This window comes from Rhineura floridana, chromosome 8 (genome assembly GCF_030035675.1).
Source record: "Rhineura floridana isolate rRhiFlo1 chromosome 8, rRhiFlo1.hap2, whole genome shotgun sequence".
NCBI lineage: Eukaryota > Metazoa > Chordata > Lepidosauria > Squamata > Rhineuridae > Rhineura > Rhineura floridana.
The window spans coordinates 27,432,423-27,446,770 of NC_084487.1; the positions used below are offsets into that span (position 1 = coordinate 27,432,423).

The 14,348-nt window shown below is 44.6% G+C and overlaps 1 protein-coding gene across 6 annotated transcripts in view; it reads right to left on the reverse strand.

The window, feature by feature from the left end:
* Positions 1-13,619, reverse strand: part of IPO8 (importin 8) — a 47,275-nt gene extending 33,656 nt beyond the window's left edge. For 2 of the 6 annotated variants that reach the window (XM_061638693.1, XM_061638691.1), the window contains exons 1-4: positions 13,297-13,617; positions 5,200-5,281; positions 1,772-1,928; positions 41-199 (exon numbers count right to left, since the gene is read on the reverse strand). In XM_061638693.1, the coding sequence (XP_061494677.1) occupies positions 41-199; positions 1,772-1,928; positions 5,200-5,281; positions 13,297-13,380 (482 nt within the window). In that variant the 5' untranslated portion in view covers positions 13,381-13,617. Of the gene's footprint in view, positions 1-40; positions 200-1,771; positions 1,929-5,199; positions 5,282-6,865; positions 6,999-12,879; positions 13,205-13,296 lie in introns of those variants that run through there. The other 4 variants (XM_061638696.1, XM_061638692.1, XM_061638695.1 and 1 more) reach the window with 4 other exon arrangements.
* Positions 13,620-14,348: the final 729 nt, after the last annotated feature.

Below are 14,348 nucleotides of genomic sequence, written 5' to 3' on the forward strand. Positions count from 1 at the left end.
GCGCTGGGGAAGGGGCCTTCCCTGATGAAGATCCACTTACTCATAGGTCTTCACGAGTTGGTACAGGCACAGCAGACTTCCGAGCCAGCTCCCACTATTGGGAGACTGCAAGTAATAGCCTATTTTGTCCACCACTGCTGTCCAGTGACCTGGGAAGTCATGCTTGATAATAGTGCGGAGGCACATTGTCAGCTGGGCCCTGAAAGGTTGGGGAAGAAGAAGGAGGTCGGGGGGAGAGAAGAGTCAACAAGTGACAGCATGTAACAACCAAACAAGTAAGAGCTTTGAATGACCTTTGGGGTGAAGACAACTTTATGGAAATATGGTACCCATTCATAACCTCCACATCTGAGAATATGCAGACCTGGACTCCTCCACTAATGCACTAACAGCTTTGGGTTGGTGCTGTTGTTTGAAGATGCTTGTTTTTCATAACCATTCCATTGGGGGGGGGTTGAGGGCAGTGGGGTTTTGTTTGTTGTTATTTACTACTGTTTGAACTTGAAAACCTCAATAAAATATATTTCAAAACAAGCAAGTGACAATATGTTCTGGTAAACAGTTTGGGAAGCAAATTCTTTAAGCATATCAGAAACCAAGAGAGATCTTTATTCACTAATAAATGCTATCAGCCAATCTTCCCCAAAGAGGGAATACTGGAAACCTTTCAAAAGACAAGGATGGGATGAGGCAAAATATGTGGAGCTACATCCCAAGCCTGTAATTAGACCCTGTTGCTGTTTTCTCCTCCTTCCACCTTCAGTTATCAAAGAATAATAGGCTAATGAAATAACCAATGTACACAAACTAACGACTACTAGAAATTTTACAAAGATGCAAAGTTAAAATACTAATGAAAAAGTAACGCAGGCAAAGTTTGCAAACTTTCAGGCCATCAGCCTCTCTGATAATCTAGAGTCAATTTTGGATTATTTAGATGCTATATGCAGTGGAACAGTGAGATTGCATTTTCATGCACTGCCCACTAGGTGAACCTAGGCTACCAGATGTGCATAAATGTCTGCAGAGGGCCCATTTGCATAACTATCCCCCCCCACACAGTCCATTTGTAGATTCTAGGTAGGTATCAAACAGGCCTACACATGTACATTGGAAAATGTCTTATACAAAGTCAGACCACTGGTCCATCTATCTCAATATTGTCAGCACTAACTGGCAGCGGCTCTCCAAGTATCAGGCAGGAGTTTTCTCCAGACTACCTGGAAACATCAGGGATTGAACCTGGAACCTTTCACATGCAAAGCTTGTGCTCTATTTTGAGCTCCAGCCTTCCCCACTGTGCACATGTGCAGAACAGCTGGCAGGCAGGGTGAGAGGAAAACTTGCTCCCTGGCACGTAGCCTCAACTGAGGGAGCAGATCATCTGAACTGGCTGAATAGAGGTTTTTTTATCTTCTTCAGGGAAATAAATGCAACAAAAGGATGTAATGCTTTAGCTTTAATTACCCTTTTTTCATTAGCCTGTCTCTCTACAGTTCTCGTATCAGAGCCATCTTCTTTAGCAACAGCTCTCTGTGAAGCGTCCACTTGAGAATGATTTCAGAAGTGACAACCACCCTTCCAGCTCACTTTCCATTTTCCTTTCTAACCCATCACCTCCTGAAAAAACCCAGTTTTCAAAACAGAATTTTACAGAGTAAGAACTGATGCAAAGTAGTATGATCTGCATAATTTATTCCAAGGGGGAGCATTCGTTTTCCCTGATGCAAAATCCAGGAATTTCTGGTGTGTGTTCCCAAGCCTGACATACCTCACTAAGTCCGGAGAACGAATGATTCCCTCCACAATGTTATCCCGAATTTGCTGCCGATCATTTTCATGAATGTTGAATGGAAATACCACTTCTCCAGGTGGTGGCTCCCGATCTGGCCAGTACTGCGTCACCATGTTTTTCAAGTATATGGCAGCTGAAATGGAAGAAGAAAAAACAACCTGGCACAGCAGCATACGGAAGACTGCTGAAAAACCAAGTTTTGAAAACCCAGAGCCTAAATGTAGCCCTCTAGGCCTGTCTATCCAATTCTTGGGACTATTTCCCAGGACACGCACCCTGTTCGGCACCCTCTTTGCCTGGCTGGAATGTGTCCCTGCACTGTGATAACACTTCCTACTTGCCTGGATGGAGAATGGGGGGGGGGTCTTCTCTGACTTTTGCTGGAATGTAAACTATTCTACAAAGGCAGGAGTCACATCAGTTGCTCCACCCACCTTTGACTCTGGCTCCTCCCACTGCTGGAAGCTTGCCCATGAAGAAATGTGACCCAAAGGCTAGAAAAGGTTCCCCACCCCTTTTTTATTTATTATATTTATATCCCGCCCTTCCTCCCAGTAGGAGCCCAGGGCGGCCAAAGAAAGCACTACAAACACTTTAAAACACCATAAAAACAGCCTTTAAAATATATTAAAACAAAAACATTGTTAAAAACTTTTAAAAAAACCTTAAAAATGTCTTTTAGAAAAGGTTTAAAAACATATTAAAAAGCAATTCCAACACAGACACAGACTGGGACAAGGTCTCTACTTAAAAGGCTTGTTGCTTTTTTAAAGCAAGAAGCTTGTAACAGGAGTCCCAATGCAGGAATTAACAAGCATGCACTTGAGATTTAACATAACACTTGCAAGAAGCTGAGACTCTATATACATACACCTCTATTAGAAGGAAGCAACTCTGTAACTGCTCGGGAGCTACATCCTTGCAGCACAATCTCATATGGCTGCAGCGAGTGTGCATGGCTGGGGTTGATTGCATGGGTTTTCCCACTCCATTGCCACGCTTCCCTCCTAGCAGCAATGGTAAAGAAACAACCACTTATTGCACTCATATTGCAGCCAGAATGAATTGCACAATAAAGGAAATTGCTCCCTTGCAGCTGTGGAAATGCACACGCAGGGAGACCAACACACCCTTAACAGCCTTCATGAGTATGAAAAGCAGTAACCCCAGAGCCGCAGAGCACACTCCTTTCAGTCACATAGCGACAGCTTTTTCAATCTGAGCTGCTTTTGATGGCTAGAGCTAAGCTGGAAAATGATGTTATGTTACGGTTTATTTCTATGCCGCCTTTTGGTCAAAAAGGCCCTCAAAGCGGCTCAGTGATGAAGTTCTAGTAAAAACATTCGACCAGTTTAGTTCATTTTAAATGGATATTTGTCTTCTGAGAGATGGAAGAAGCCAGGCTAGAAACTGAAATAAAATAAGTATTCCAAGTAACTGGCTGTACATTCTATAGTACGCAGGGTACACTTTATGCCAGCAGCTTGAAGATTTAGAGGCAGACCATCATAGGGAGATATCAACAGTTGCTAAAGAAGGGATGCTTTCTCTTGTCACCCTGACAATGGGTTGTAAATAATGCTAGTCCTACTCATAGTAGGTCTATTGAAGTTAATGGGCATGACTAACTTAGTTTTGTTAATTTCAATGGGTCTACTCTGAGTAGAACTTATTATTATTATTATTATTTATTAGACTTTTATACCGCCCGACTAGCAACAGCTCTCTGGGTGGTGAACACAAGAAATACAATAAAATACACAGTGTAATACAACAAGGACATATAAAAATAAAACAATCTAAAATCAATTACAACAAATTTAAAATTAAGTTAGCTTAAATTAAAATTAAAATTAAAATGAGAATGCCTCGGAAAAGAGGAAGGTTTTAACTTGGCGCCGAAAGGATAACAATGTTGGCGCCAAGCGCACCTCCTCGGGGAGACTGTTCCACAATTCGGGGGCCACCACTGAGAAGGCCCTAGATCTTGTCATCACCCTCCGGGCCTCTCTGTGAGTCGGAACCCGGAGGAGGGCCTTCGTAGTAGAATGTAGTGTACGGGCCGGTTCGTATCGGGAGAGGCGTTCCGACAGGTATCGTGGTCCCGCGCCGTATAGGGCTTTATAGGTTAATACCAACACTTTGAATCTGGCCCGGAAGCATATTGGTAGCCAGTGCAGGCAAGCCAGAACAGGTGTTATGTGCTTGGACCGTTTGGTCCTTGTTAATAATCTGGCCGCCGCATTTTGCACTAGCTGTAGCTTCCGAACTGTCTTCAAAGGCAGCCCTACGTAGAGCGCATTGCAGTAATCCAAACGCGAGGTTACCAGAGCATGTACAACTGATGTAAGGTCCTCCTTGCTCAAATAGGGACGTAGCTGGATATAAATGGATATAACTCAATGTGTTCCAAGACTGGGATAGAAAACAGGATGTGTAACAGGACAAGAAGATGTACGTCATAACCTTAATGCCAGTGGAACATCCTAGTGGTCTGGACCACTAGATGGCAACATGTAGAGAGAGAAAGCTGCTTTACATCCTCTTTCCATCCACCCCACTCTCACCCCACCAACACACTTTCTCCCAGTGCTATAATGCTGGACGGCATGCTGCTGTTCAGAAAGAGTGTTACTGTTCAAAGCAAGGTAAAGCTGGCCACAATCCAGCTCAAACCCTGCTTTTTACTTTCTACTATGCTGTGCCCAGATGCTAACACAGATGGCTTTTCAAAAGGCATGGCCAAATTCTTGGAGGATTGATTGACCAGCGGCCATTAGCACTAATAATCAAGAATGGAGCTTCCATGTTCCAGATGTTATGTACCGCTGATTGCCATGTGCTGTGGACAAGCAACAGAGGATGGGTGTTAGTGGTGCTGCCGCTGAGTGCTGCTCAGTTGGTGCAGACTTGTGACAGGGCCTTCTTGGTAATGTTTCCCCATTTATGAAATGCCCTCCTGCATGAGATGCATCTGTCTCCCCCATTATTAATGTTCATTATTTAGAAACATTCTTGTTCATCCAGGCATTTGATGGCTGAAATATTGCTGTAATCCGCCCAGAGAGCTTCAGCTATGGGGTGGTACATAAATGTAATAAATAAATAAATACATATACTGTGCCTGGCAACCTGGAAATTATTTGCTGTCAGGATGTGTGATTGGTTTTAAATGTTTTTAATTTTGTATAGATTGTATTGTTTTGGTATTTGCCACACTGACCTCCTTTGGGAGGAAAGGAGGATAGAAATTTAATAAATAATAATACAGGCAATTCTTTTCTGCATTAACTGAATTTTAAGTCTCAGTAGCTGAAGCCAGCAATCCATCAAGGTAAGAAATAGTAGCTGATTTAGATATGTATGACTAGCAAACCAAATCTGAAACACAACACATAGCTCACCTGCCTGTCGAACTGGGAATTCCACTTGATCAGAAACTATGATCTGTAGCAGACTGGGAGCAAAACTGATGATCTTGTAGGACTGAAATTTATAGATAAGGTTAATCAGAAAAGCACTGCAAAAAGTTAAAGACAACAGTATGGGCATGAATAAGGAAAAGAGTATTTCCTTCCAATTATTCACTTGCAATGTTAAGCAGTTTTAAGTACCGTATATTCCGACGTATAAGACGACTGGGCGTATAAGACGACCCCCAACTTTTGAGAAGATTTTCCTGGGTTAAAAAGTCATCTTATACGCCGGAATAACAGCCCCCCAACCACAGCCACAACTCTTCAACCCGCTTGCCCCCATAGCAACCCGCCCCCAGCCGCAAGAAAGACCCTGATCCCCGTTTAAAAAGCCAGCGTCCCTCTCCCCTTTCTTCCCTGCGTGGCCAGCGCCCCCTCGCCCCATAGCCCGCACCGACCTTTGCCCACCAAGAAGTGGATGTCGCTGAGCACCTCGTTCTTGAAGAGGAAGGCGAAGCGCTCCTGCACCGTCGGCTTCATCGCCTGCCAGTTGTAGGCCGGCTCCCGCGGCGCCAGCAGGCCGGAGGCGGCGGCGGAGGGCGCCGAGGAGGAGGCCACAGGGGCAGCTGTCGGCAGTGGGTTCCCGCCTCCGCCGCCTCCCGCTGCTGCTGCTGCTGCCGCCGCCCGGTGGTTGTGCGTCAGCGGAGGTGCGGCCTGCGGTGGCGAGAGCAGCGAAAGCGGCCCACCATTGGCCGCCCGAGGAGGAGCAGCCGCCGCCGCCCCGTCGTTCGCCTGAGCAGCCGCGGGCGGAGGAGCAGCAGCAGTGGCGGGAGGCGGCACAGGCGAGGCCGCCACAGAGGAGAAGGACGCGGGGAGGCTGCTGCTGCTGCTGCTGCTCCCACCCCGGCCGCCATTTTGCAGCGGAGGAGGCCGCGCAGGAGATGGCGGGGACGGAGGAGCAATGGGGATTCCCCTCAGGGGAGGGGACGCCGGGCCAGGCTGCAAGCAGGAGAAATTACTATATTCCGGCGTATAAGACGACACCCGGCGTATAAGACGACCCCCAACTTTTGTGAAGATTTTCCTGGGTTAAAAAGTCGTCTTATACGCCGGAATATACGGTACCATTTTTTATTTGAAGGGAAGTGCTTAGCATGTGGTGAACATTCAGCAATTGAATAGTAGTAGCTGGGTTAGAATAAACAGGTATTGTTCTGCTGTTGGATCCAGTAGTGGTTTTGACTATCCTTTTTTTCTTCAAAGGAACTGGGAAATAAGAATAATTCTTCCACCTTCAACCTATAAGCAACAGCAAAACTCCTAAGAAAAAGCTATTGGCTTCAAAAAGATTCACTTCCAAATAATAAATATGAAGTACATTCAAAGTATTAATTTCCTATATTCATTTTATGCAACACAGTTTTAAAGCACTAGATTACTGATCAGACCAATACAAATTTACAGATGTGAACAACCAGTATAGAAGCACTGACAGACTTGCAAATTGAAAACTTGCCCACTTACGAAATAGTGTGGGTGCCTATGCTTTTTAAGTTGTTTTTCCCTGCATGCCTTTGATCATGTATAATTTGTAAACCTTGATATGAAGTTCTGTGCTGACTTTTACAAACTTTTTTTAGGGTGGGGGACTTACTTAAAATGGTGTCGGCTTGGCCACGACTATTCTGATGAAAGTATCCAGTTATCACTGGAAAAGGCACTTTCTGATATCACAACAATCAACCCAGCCAAAGGACTCAGGATAATTCTGCAATGTGAATGAGCTTCTAGGTGAAAAAAGATGGCCAGATTTGATATAGTGCAACATTAAAACTCTCCCACAATCCCAAGAGCTTCCTAAATGGAAACAGCCCACCCCAGTCAACAGCAAATGCAAAGCTTATTGGATTTTATTTCATTTATTTATTTTTTATTAAATTTATATCCCGCCCTTCTTCCCAGAAGGAGCCCACAGCAGAACAGGATGCGTTGCTCAATATTAATTTGAACTTAAGCCACTGGGGCAGGAGAACAATTGTATACTGTACTATCCATATCACTCTTGCATTCACCTTACCCCACCAATGTTCATAATTTCAAAATACATTATCCACAACTGGAGGCTGGCCTGTGACTTAATGTGACTGACTGGGTTGCCTTCTCTTTGCAGGCTGGCTACTAGCTTTTGAACCTGGGAGACATTCCACCCCAACATTCACTGTAAGATTGTTAGGATGGCTTCAGTCTGGTTCACTTTGCAAAGAGGCTGTTTGAGACCTGATGGAAAAAGTAGCTGAAAGAGTTAAGTTTGTCATCTCAACAGAGATGATGTCACCATTCATATGCATAGGGCAAGACCTCTGGCAATCTAATCAATGCAATCCAAATATAATTGTAATAGTTTGGCCTGCAGGAGAGGAGCCCATTATTAAAATCTAGATCTAATCAAACTAGCAGAGGAGTGAATACCACCATGTGTCCAGAGAAGAAAATCCCATTACGCTGGCTCATACTAGGTAGAGGAATTGAGGAATGACACCTCCCTGATCCAATCAGTGTTGGATTCTCCTTTGAGGCTTTTGTCCGGAAGGATATAAAAACTGGACTCCTAGAGTCATTTGGTGGGTTCTGGTTGCTCAGTTTCCACTATGAAACCACTTACTGAATCACTGCTCCCCAGAGCCACTGTGCTGAATATCACTGTGCCTGAAACTGCTTGCTGAATCACTTAGCGAGCCAGAATCCAGGCGTCTGACTCCCCTGCTTTTCCTTCACTATTTCTGGACCCCTGCTTGCTGCAGCTGCTTCAAAAACTCTTTTCAGGGCTCCACTATTTTTCCTGCTTTCCCCCAGATCTTTGTGAGCTAAAGCAGAGACCCAAGAAGCCATTTTCATTGCCTGCCAACCTGCCTTTGCTGTTTTCTTGCCTGACCCAGGAGTTTCAACGTGCCCCAGTTCTATTTCTTCAGGATTGCCCACTAGGGCTGGGAAAGGTGTCTGTGTCCAGTTTTCTGGAGGTCCTTTCCCTACAAATTATAGCCTCCACATCTGCTCCCTCCGCCTCTCTCTCTCTCTCTCTCTCTCTCTCTCTCTCTGTGTGTGTGTGTGTGTGTGTGTGTGTGTGTGTGTGTGTGTGTGTGACTGTTTCAGAGGCCAGTCTTTGGTCCTCCCTGCCCAGCTGCACATGAACTGAGGCCAGGTTTTGCCCCCCCATCTCACTCCTTTGTGTTTGTGTCTTTCGACTATGTGTTGGTTAGAATTATTTAGCTGATTCCCTCACACCAAAGAAATCCATATTGTTACTGAGCTATCCCCATTGATGTTAATAGATACGTACTGTATTGTGACTGAGCTACTCCCCATTGAAGTATTAAATGTATATATTTTAATCTTATGTGTGTGTGTGCTGAATAAATATCCCCATTTTAAAGACCTGTGTAAGTTACTGGGTAAATGTGCAAAGACACCCTGTTGTCAGTGTCTAAAGATCCTAGTTCACAAGATTCCTAGAATGTGTATATGTGCTAACACTTCACAACCCCTCTTGGTTCAAACCAGAGCCCTCAGCACAATGAACACTGGCAGATTCCACTGCTACTACCACTCCGCAGTAGCAAGCTATGTGCACAAACATGAGGGAACTCAAGACCAGGTACTGATGGATCAGCACCAGTCGCTTAGGGACAGCATCATACGCAATCTGTAGTTGCATCCTTTTGCAGAAGACATTTCATTCCATGGTTAACTCTACAGAAATGCATCCTGTACTCCCAATGGGAGCTGTATTAGCATCAATTTGGCATTGGTTTACTAAAATCTGCTGGAAGGTTTTGAAGACTTCTTTCAGTAGTTTGCAGTTAAAAGTTTCAGCATGTCAAGGGCAAAACTAAAACTAACTGATCTGATCCTCTTTAAAAATGAATGCATCCTTTGCTGTTCATCCAAGATGAATGTCACAATCCTTTCATTTGGATACTACATATATAAACCCAGCTTGGGTACCAGAAATTAAAGCAAGGGAGAGTTATAGATTAAGAACAGGATTCCCTCTGGGTCAGAAAGACAAGCAGAGAACATAGGAAGCTGCCTATACTGAGTCAAACAATTGGTCCATCTACATTGACTGGCAGCTGCTTGCCAGCGCTGCAGATCAGAGACATTCCCAGCCCTATCTGGCGATGCTGGGGATTAAACCTGAGACCTTCTGCATGCAAAGCAGATGCTTCAACACTGACCTATGGCCTTCTACAGTCCTCTAGAGGTAGCCCAGACTTAAGAAAAGCAGCCATTTGTTTAGCTGATATCCTGCCCTTCAGTGTAAAACATTTCCAAGCTGGCCCTCAACATTTTCCATAGGTGATGCATTAACAACAAAAACAACTTAAGAAGGGTCTCTGCACAATTCAGAATCTGGATCTTTAAAGCTTCTTCATCATGCAGAGAGCCTATCTGAGTAATGCAGGATCTGCAACCTGCAACACATGCAGGGAATAGCAATAAGGTCAACTTTCTTCTTCCTGCTGAAGCTCTTGGGTGGACAGATAAATGGATTCAGAAGACAGGCAGGGTGGCAGCACTTGAATGCTCAGTACTCTCCTCCCCACCACCAAACAGGAAACTGGTCACCTGAGGAAACAGCTTGTGTGTACAGCTTGTGTATTTCAGAGACTTTTGAAAACGATCTTATTCTGGAGAGCCTTTCGGAGGGACTGAAGATATTGCCTGAAACTGATTTTATTTTCCTCTTTTTTAGTTTTACCTCTTTAGTTCCCTAATTATCACTTCCTTTGAAGAGTTAACTGTATTTTATCTATTTTAATGTTTTTTGTGTTTTTATTTACTGGGGATGATGTCATTGTGAGCTGCCCTGAGTGTCCTACCATAGGCTAGAAGGGCAGGATAGACATATTTTAAATAAATAGAATACATGCAATCATGGGGTGGTATTCAGTCCTACTCAGAATAGACTCATTAAAGTTTATAGACATGATTACCTTAGGTTCATTCAATTTCAATGGGTCTACTCTGAGTAGGATTTAGTTGACTACAACCCAAGACTTTTGCATGTGTAAGGGAGTCTATGAGGTGGTACAGGGATTGAACTAGGTACTCTGAGAATCAGGCACTGGTTCCTTGCACCACAAGGGCTGCTGTCAGAGGAGAGAAATGACACTTCAACCCAGGACACTGTCACAATATCACAGAATCATTCTGGCCCTGCGAACCAGATGATCCCATGTTGTAAGATGAAATTTAATTCAGGGTTTGCCAACATAATGCTTGCACATGCACCCACAGAGAACTTTCCTGGAACCCAGAGGGTCCCCTCCCCCTGCTAAAATTAGTCTTGAAAAATGGGTTCTACTGTAACTAGCATAATAGGCTGCCTGGTGTGCTTGGTTGCAGTGTCCATGTGTGGTGCCCACTGCCACTTGATTTGCCATCAGCCTTCTTCAAGGAGGGCCAAAAGCAACAGACACTTCAAACAACATCATGCAGAAAATAGTATTCCAGCCTTCTAAAAAAAAGACAAAAAACCGTAACGTGTTATGAGTACATGTGCACAGCATGGAACCAAACAAGACCTGGGAAACAAAAGTTTTCATTGACGTTGCGTCTGAGGATTTTTGTCTTCATTTCCACTGTCAGAATCAGACCCAAATGAACATTTGAAATGTTTTTATATGCAACAACTGATAGCTTTTAAGGCTAGTGTGGCTGTAACAGGATATGTCGGGAGACTGCCGTTTGTATGCACTGTCAAATGGTGTTTGAGTCATATACTGCTTTGTGTTTATATTTTTTTATGTTGAGAAAACTCCAAATAAATCTTTTTGCCAAAATGAACTACAGATTGGCATGCTGTTGAGCTCTTGGATCTTTTATATGGACTATATATGTATACTGGCAGCGTAACAGTTCTTGGATCATTGGAAATATCTTGATTCCAAGCCAAAGTTCACTGTCTTTCCATTCTCTCTCATGTTTCATATCTTTTGACATGATTCTTTTTGAACAATTGTTACCACGTAATCTTGTTGTCAACTCATGACTGATCTTTGTTCATCTGGATTTTATATTCTAATGACTGTCACTCATGTCATTGTTTAGCAGTAGTTTTGCTCATTGTGGGATTACAATTCAGCACAGTATAAATCCAATGTACACATATGATGATTCCATAAGGTATTGCATTTTCTTTTGACATGCAAAGCAGGCCTATTCATGTCTACTCAGAAGTATTATTATCATTATCATTAGTAGTGGTGGTAGCAGCATTTATTGCCCACCCTTCACCCAGAGCAGGTTACAATAACCTTAAAATATGGTGTTAAAAACAATGAAAAAACAGCCAGAATCAGAAAATAGGGTGGGTGCTAAAAACATACGTCTCAGGTGTCAAAGGCCAGGGTAAAGAGGCAAGTCTTCAGCACTGAGCTCAATGTGGCTTACAGCTGAACTTTACTGCTTGGTAACTCTATAGTAGTCATTTGTAATTTATTTGGCAAACTTAAAAAAATGAAAGGTGTCACAATCCAGCTTCAACATATCAAAACCCCAGAGGAATGGTGAAGAAGTCAACTTATCAGAAATTTCCTACACTGAATAATCATCATAGAAACTACAGTGGGTCCTAGCATGAATTTTGTCGCTATTTTCCATCTCTCTTTTAATCTTTGAAATGTCTGACAAATCTCCAGGAAGAGATCACCATGAAGGAAATTCACCATCAAAAAATGGTTAAGGTTTTCTTACAAGCCACAACAAGTCTAGGCACTGTAGAATAGCACCAATACTGGAAAAAACAGGGAGCCTAAAATACCAAATCTTGTCATTCCTCAACATTGACATGCCTCCCGATAAGCAAAACAAAAGCAAATAGCACTTTCAGAGGGGTACCCACGTTAGTCTGTTAAAGCAAACACACACACACCTCTAAAAACAGGAGCATCTTGTAGCACCTTACAGCTTAATACATTTTTATGGCCTATGCCAGCCTTATATCTAAGCACTGGCCTATTAGCCATAGCTGACATGGAAATACACACAGACAATGCACAAGGACAGACGAACTACTCTGTCCCTCCTCTGCACCAAGCAAAGAAACCAAGTGGGATGCCAGAGGAGGAAAGTCCCCCTTGACGCACACCCAGCATGGCAACCCAGCACAATGCTTCAGAAAGGACAGAGCTCTCCCTCCTTCTCTGCCAGCCTGCAGCTAGTTAGCAAACCTTTGGGGGGTTATTTACACAGCTGGCATAAACTCTCCAGGATTAGAATCCACTTCACCAGAAAGTCCATGAAAACTTTCACCATAGTAAGTGGGTTAAGCCTTTAAAGTGCCACAAGCATCTTTCCTCTTTTTACTGCAACAGAGCCACACAGCTGCCTCTCTGAACAGAGTCCTACAATACCCACAGGACTGACAGATTTTTTTTTCCTCATCAGCTTTCATAGTTTAGAGACCATCCACTGTTCTGATCATTTCCAATGTGATGTAGCCGTCTGAGGGTCAGACTTGAAAATGGACTGCCTTCAAATCAGTTCCAACTTATGGTGACCCTATGAATAGGGTTTTCACGGTAAACGGTATTCAGATTAGGACAGAGGAAAACCCAGGTTCAAATTCAGACACAAAGCTCACTTGGGTGAGCTGCGGCCACTCACCATCTGTTTGCTGAGCCTACCTCACAGGATTGTCGCGAGGCTATAAGCATGGGTGGAGAGAACTTTGGGGAAAGGCGGGATAGAAGTGCCTCAAACAGAAACAGACGCCACGCTGAACCCGTTAGCCTTTAAGGAAACCCCGAGACTTTCTTTTGGGTGCGTGTATGAGCGAGTGACACGATGGATACCCATTTGCCAGTCACAATAGCGTGGAGAAGAGAGTCTCGGGGGGACAGGAGGAGGAAGAGGCAAGGCAAGGCAAGAAGCCCTCCCTCCAATGAGGAGGGAACAAAGCCCCTTTCCCCCGTCAAGGCCTTGCGAGGAAAAGAAGCTGATCCCGAAAGCGCTCCCTCCTCCTCCTCCGCAGTCGGCGGGCTTGGGGCGATGGGGAGGGTCGGCCAGAGGCTGCGCTCTCACCTGGTTGAGTTCATTCTCGGCCGCGAGGCGCAGCTTAGGATCGATGGTGCCCTTGAGCGCCTGGATGATCCTGTTGGGATCCATGTCTTTTCGATGGCGGGGGCGCGCGGGGGCAGTGCCTCAGAGGGAAGGGCCGCCGCCACACACTCTCTCTAAGTCGCCTCTCTTCCTTTATCACACAAGAACCATTCACCGGTTTACGACAGCACGGCTGTCGCGAAGAAGCCGCTTTGCGTCCTCAGCGCTTGTTCTTTCTCGCGGTGCCCGCGTGCCAGGCGCCATGTTGTTGTACGGAAGCAAAGCCACTTACTTTTCTAAGGAAAAACCAGCTTCCCGCCGCGGAGGGCTTTTTAAGTTGGAAGCAGCCCAGATTTGTTACGGAAAGTATCCGCTGGGGTTGTAACAGAACAACTGGGACATACCCCTCCCTTTCCTCTCTTACTGATTTCCAGCTGATTGGGAAAAGAGGGAAGGCTGATCCTCCAAGAAAATGTTAGTTTGCAGGGGAAACTCAAGGAAACGTATGTATTGTTGGATCAATGGTCCTAGGCATGGGCGTCTCAGCGGCCTGGTAGGAGGGCTACGCCTTTCTGGAGGAGTCTTGTCAGTCAGCGATCTTAGTACAGTCTTCGTCAATCTGGTGCCCTCCAGACGTTTTGGACTACAACTCCCGTCAGCGCTGCCTACAACCGATGGGAGTTTTAGTCCAAAATATGTCGAAAACACCCGATCGGCGAAGGCTGTCGTAGTACATAAACTGACGACCCCTTCTGCTGTATTCCGGTTACTAGAAAGAACAAATTGCTCATCGCAGCTTGCTTTGAAAGGTGTATGACGAAAAGAGACCAAATGCACAACGTGATGCTCGAAAAGGGTGAAGGTTTTTAAACTTAGAAAGCCGCATCCTGCAAGATTCCATCTTTTCTTCCCGTTTTTTTCTGCGCCGTCTTGTCCCCAAACAAGAAAAAATGGGTTCGTAGTATAACGAATTCTGTTTTTAATACGTTGCGAACAATTTTTGGGTAACCTTAAACGGGAGCTTACACATACCG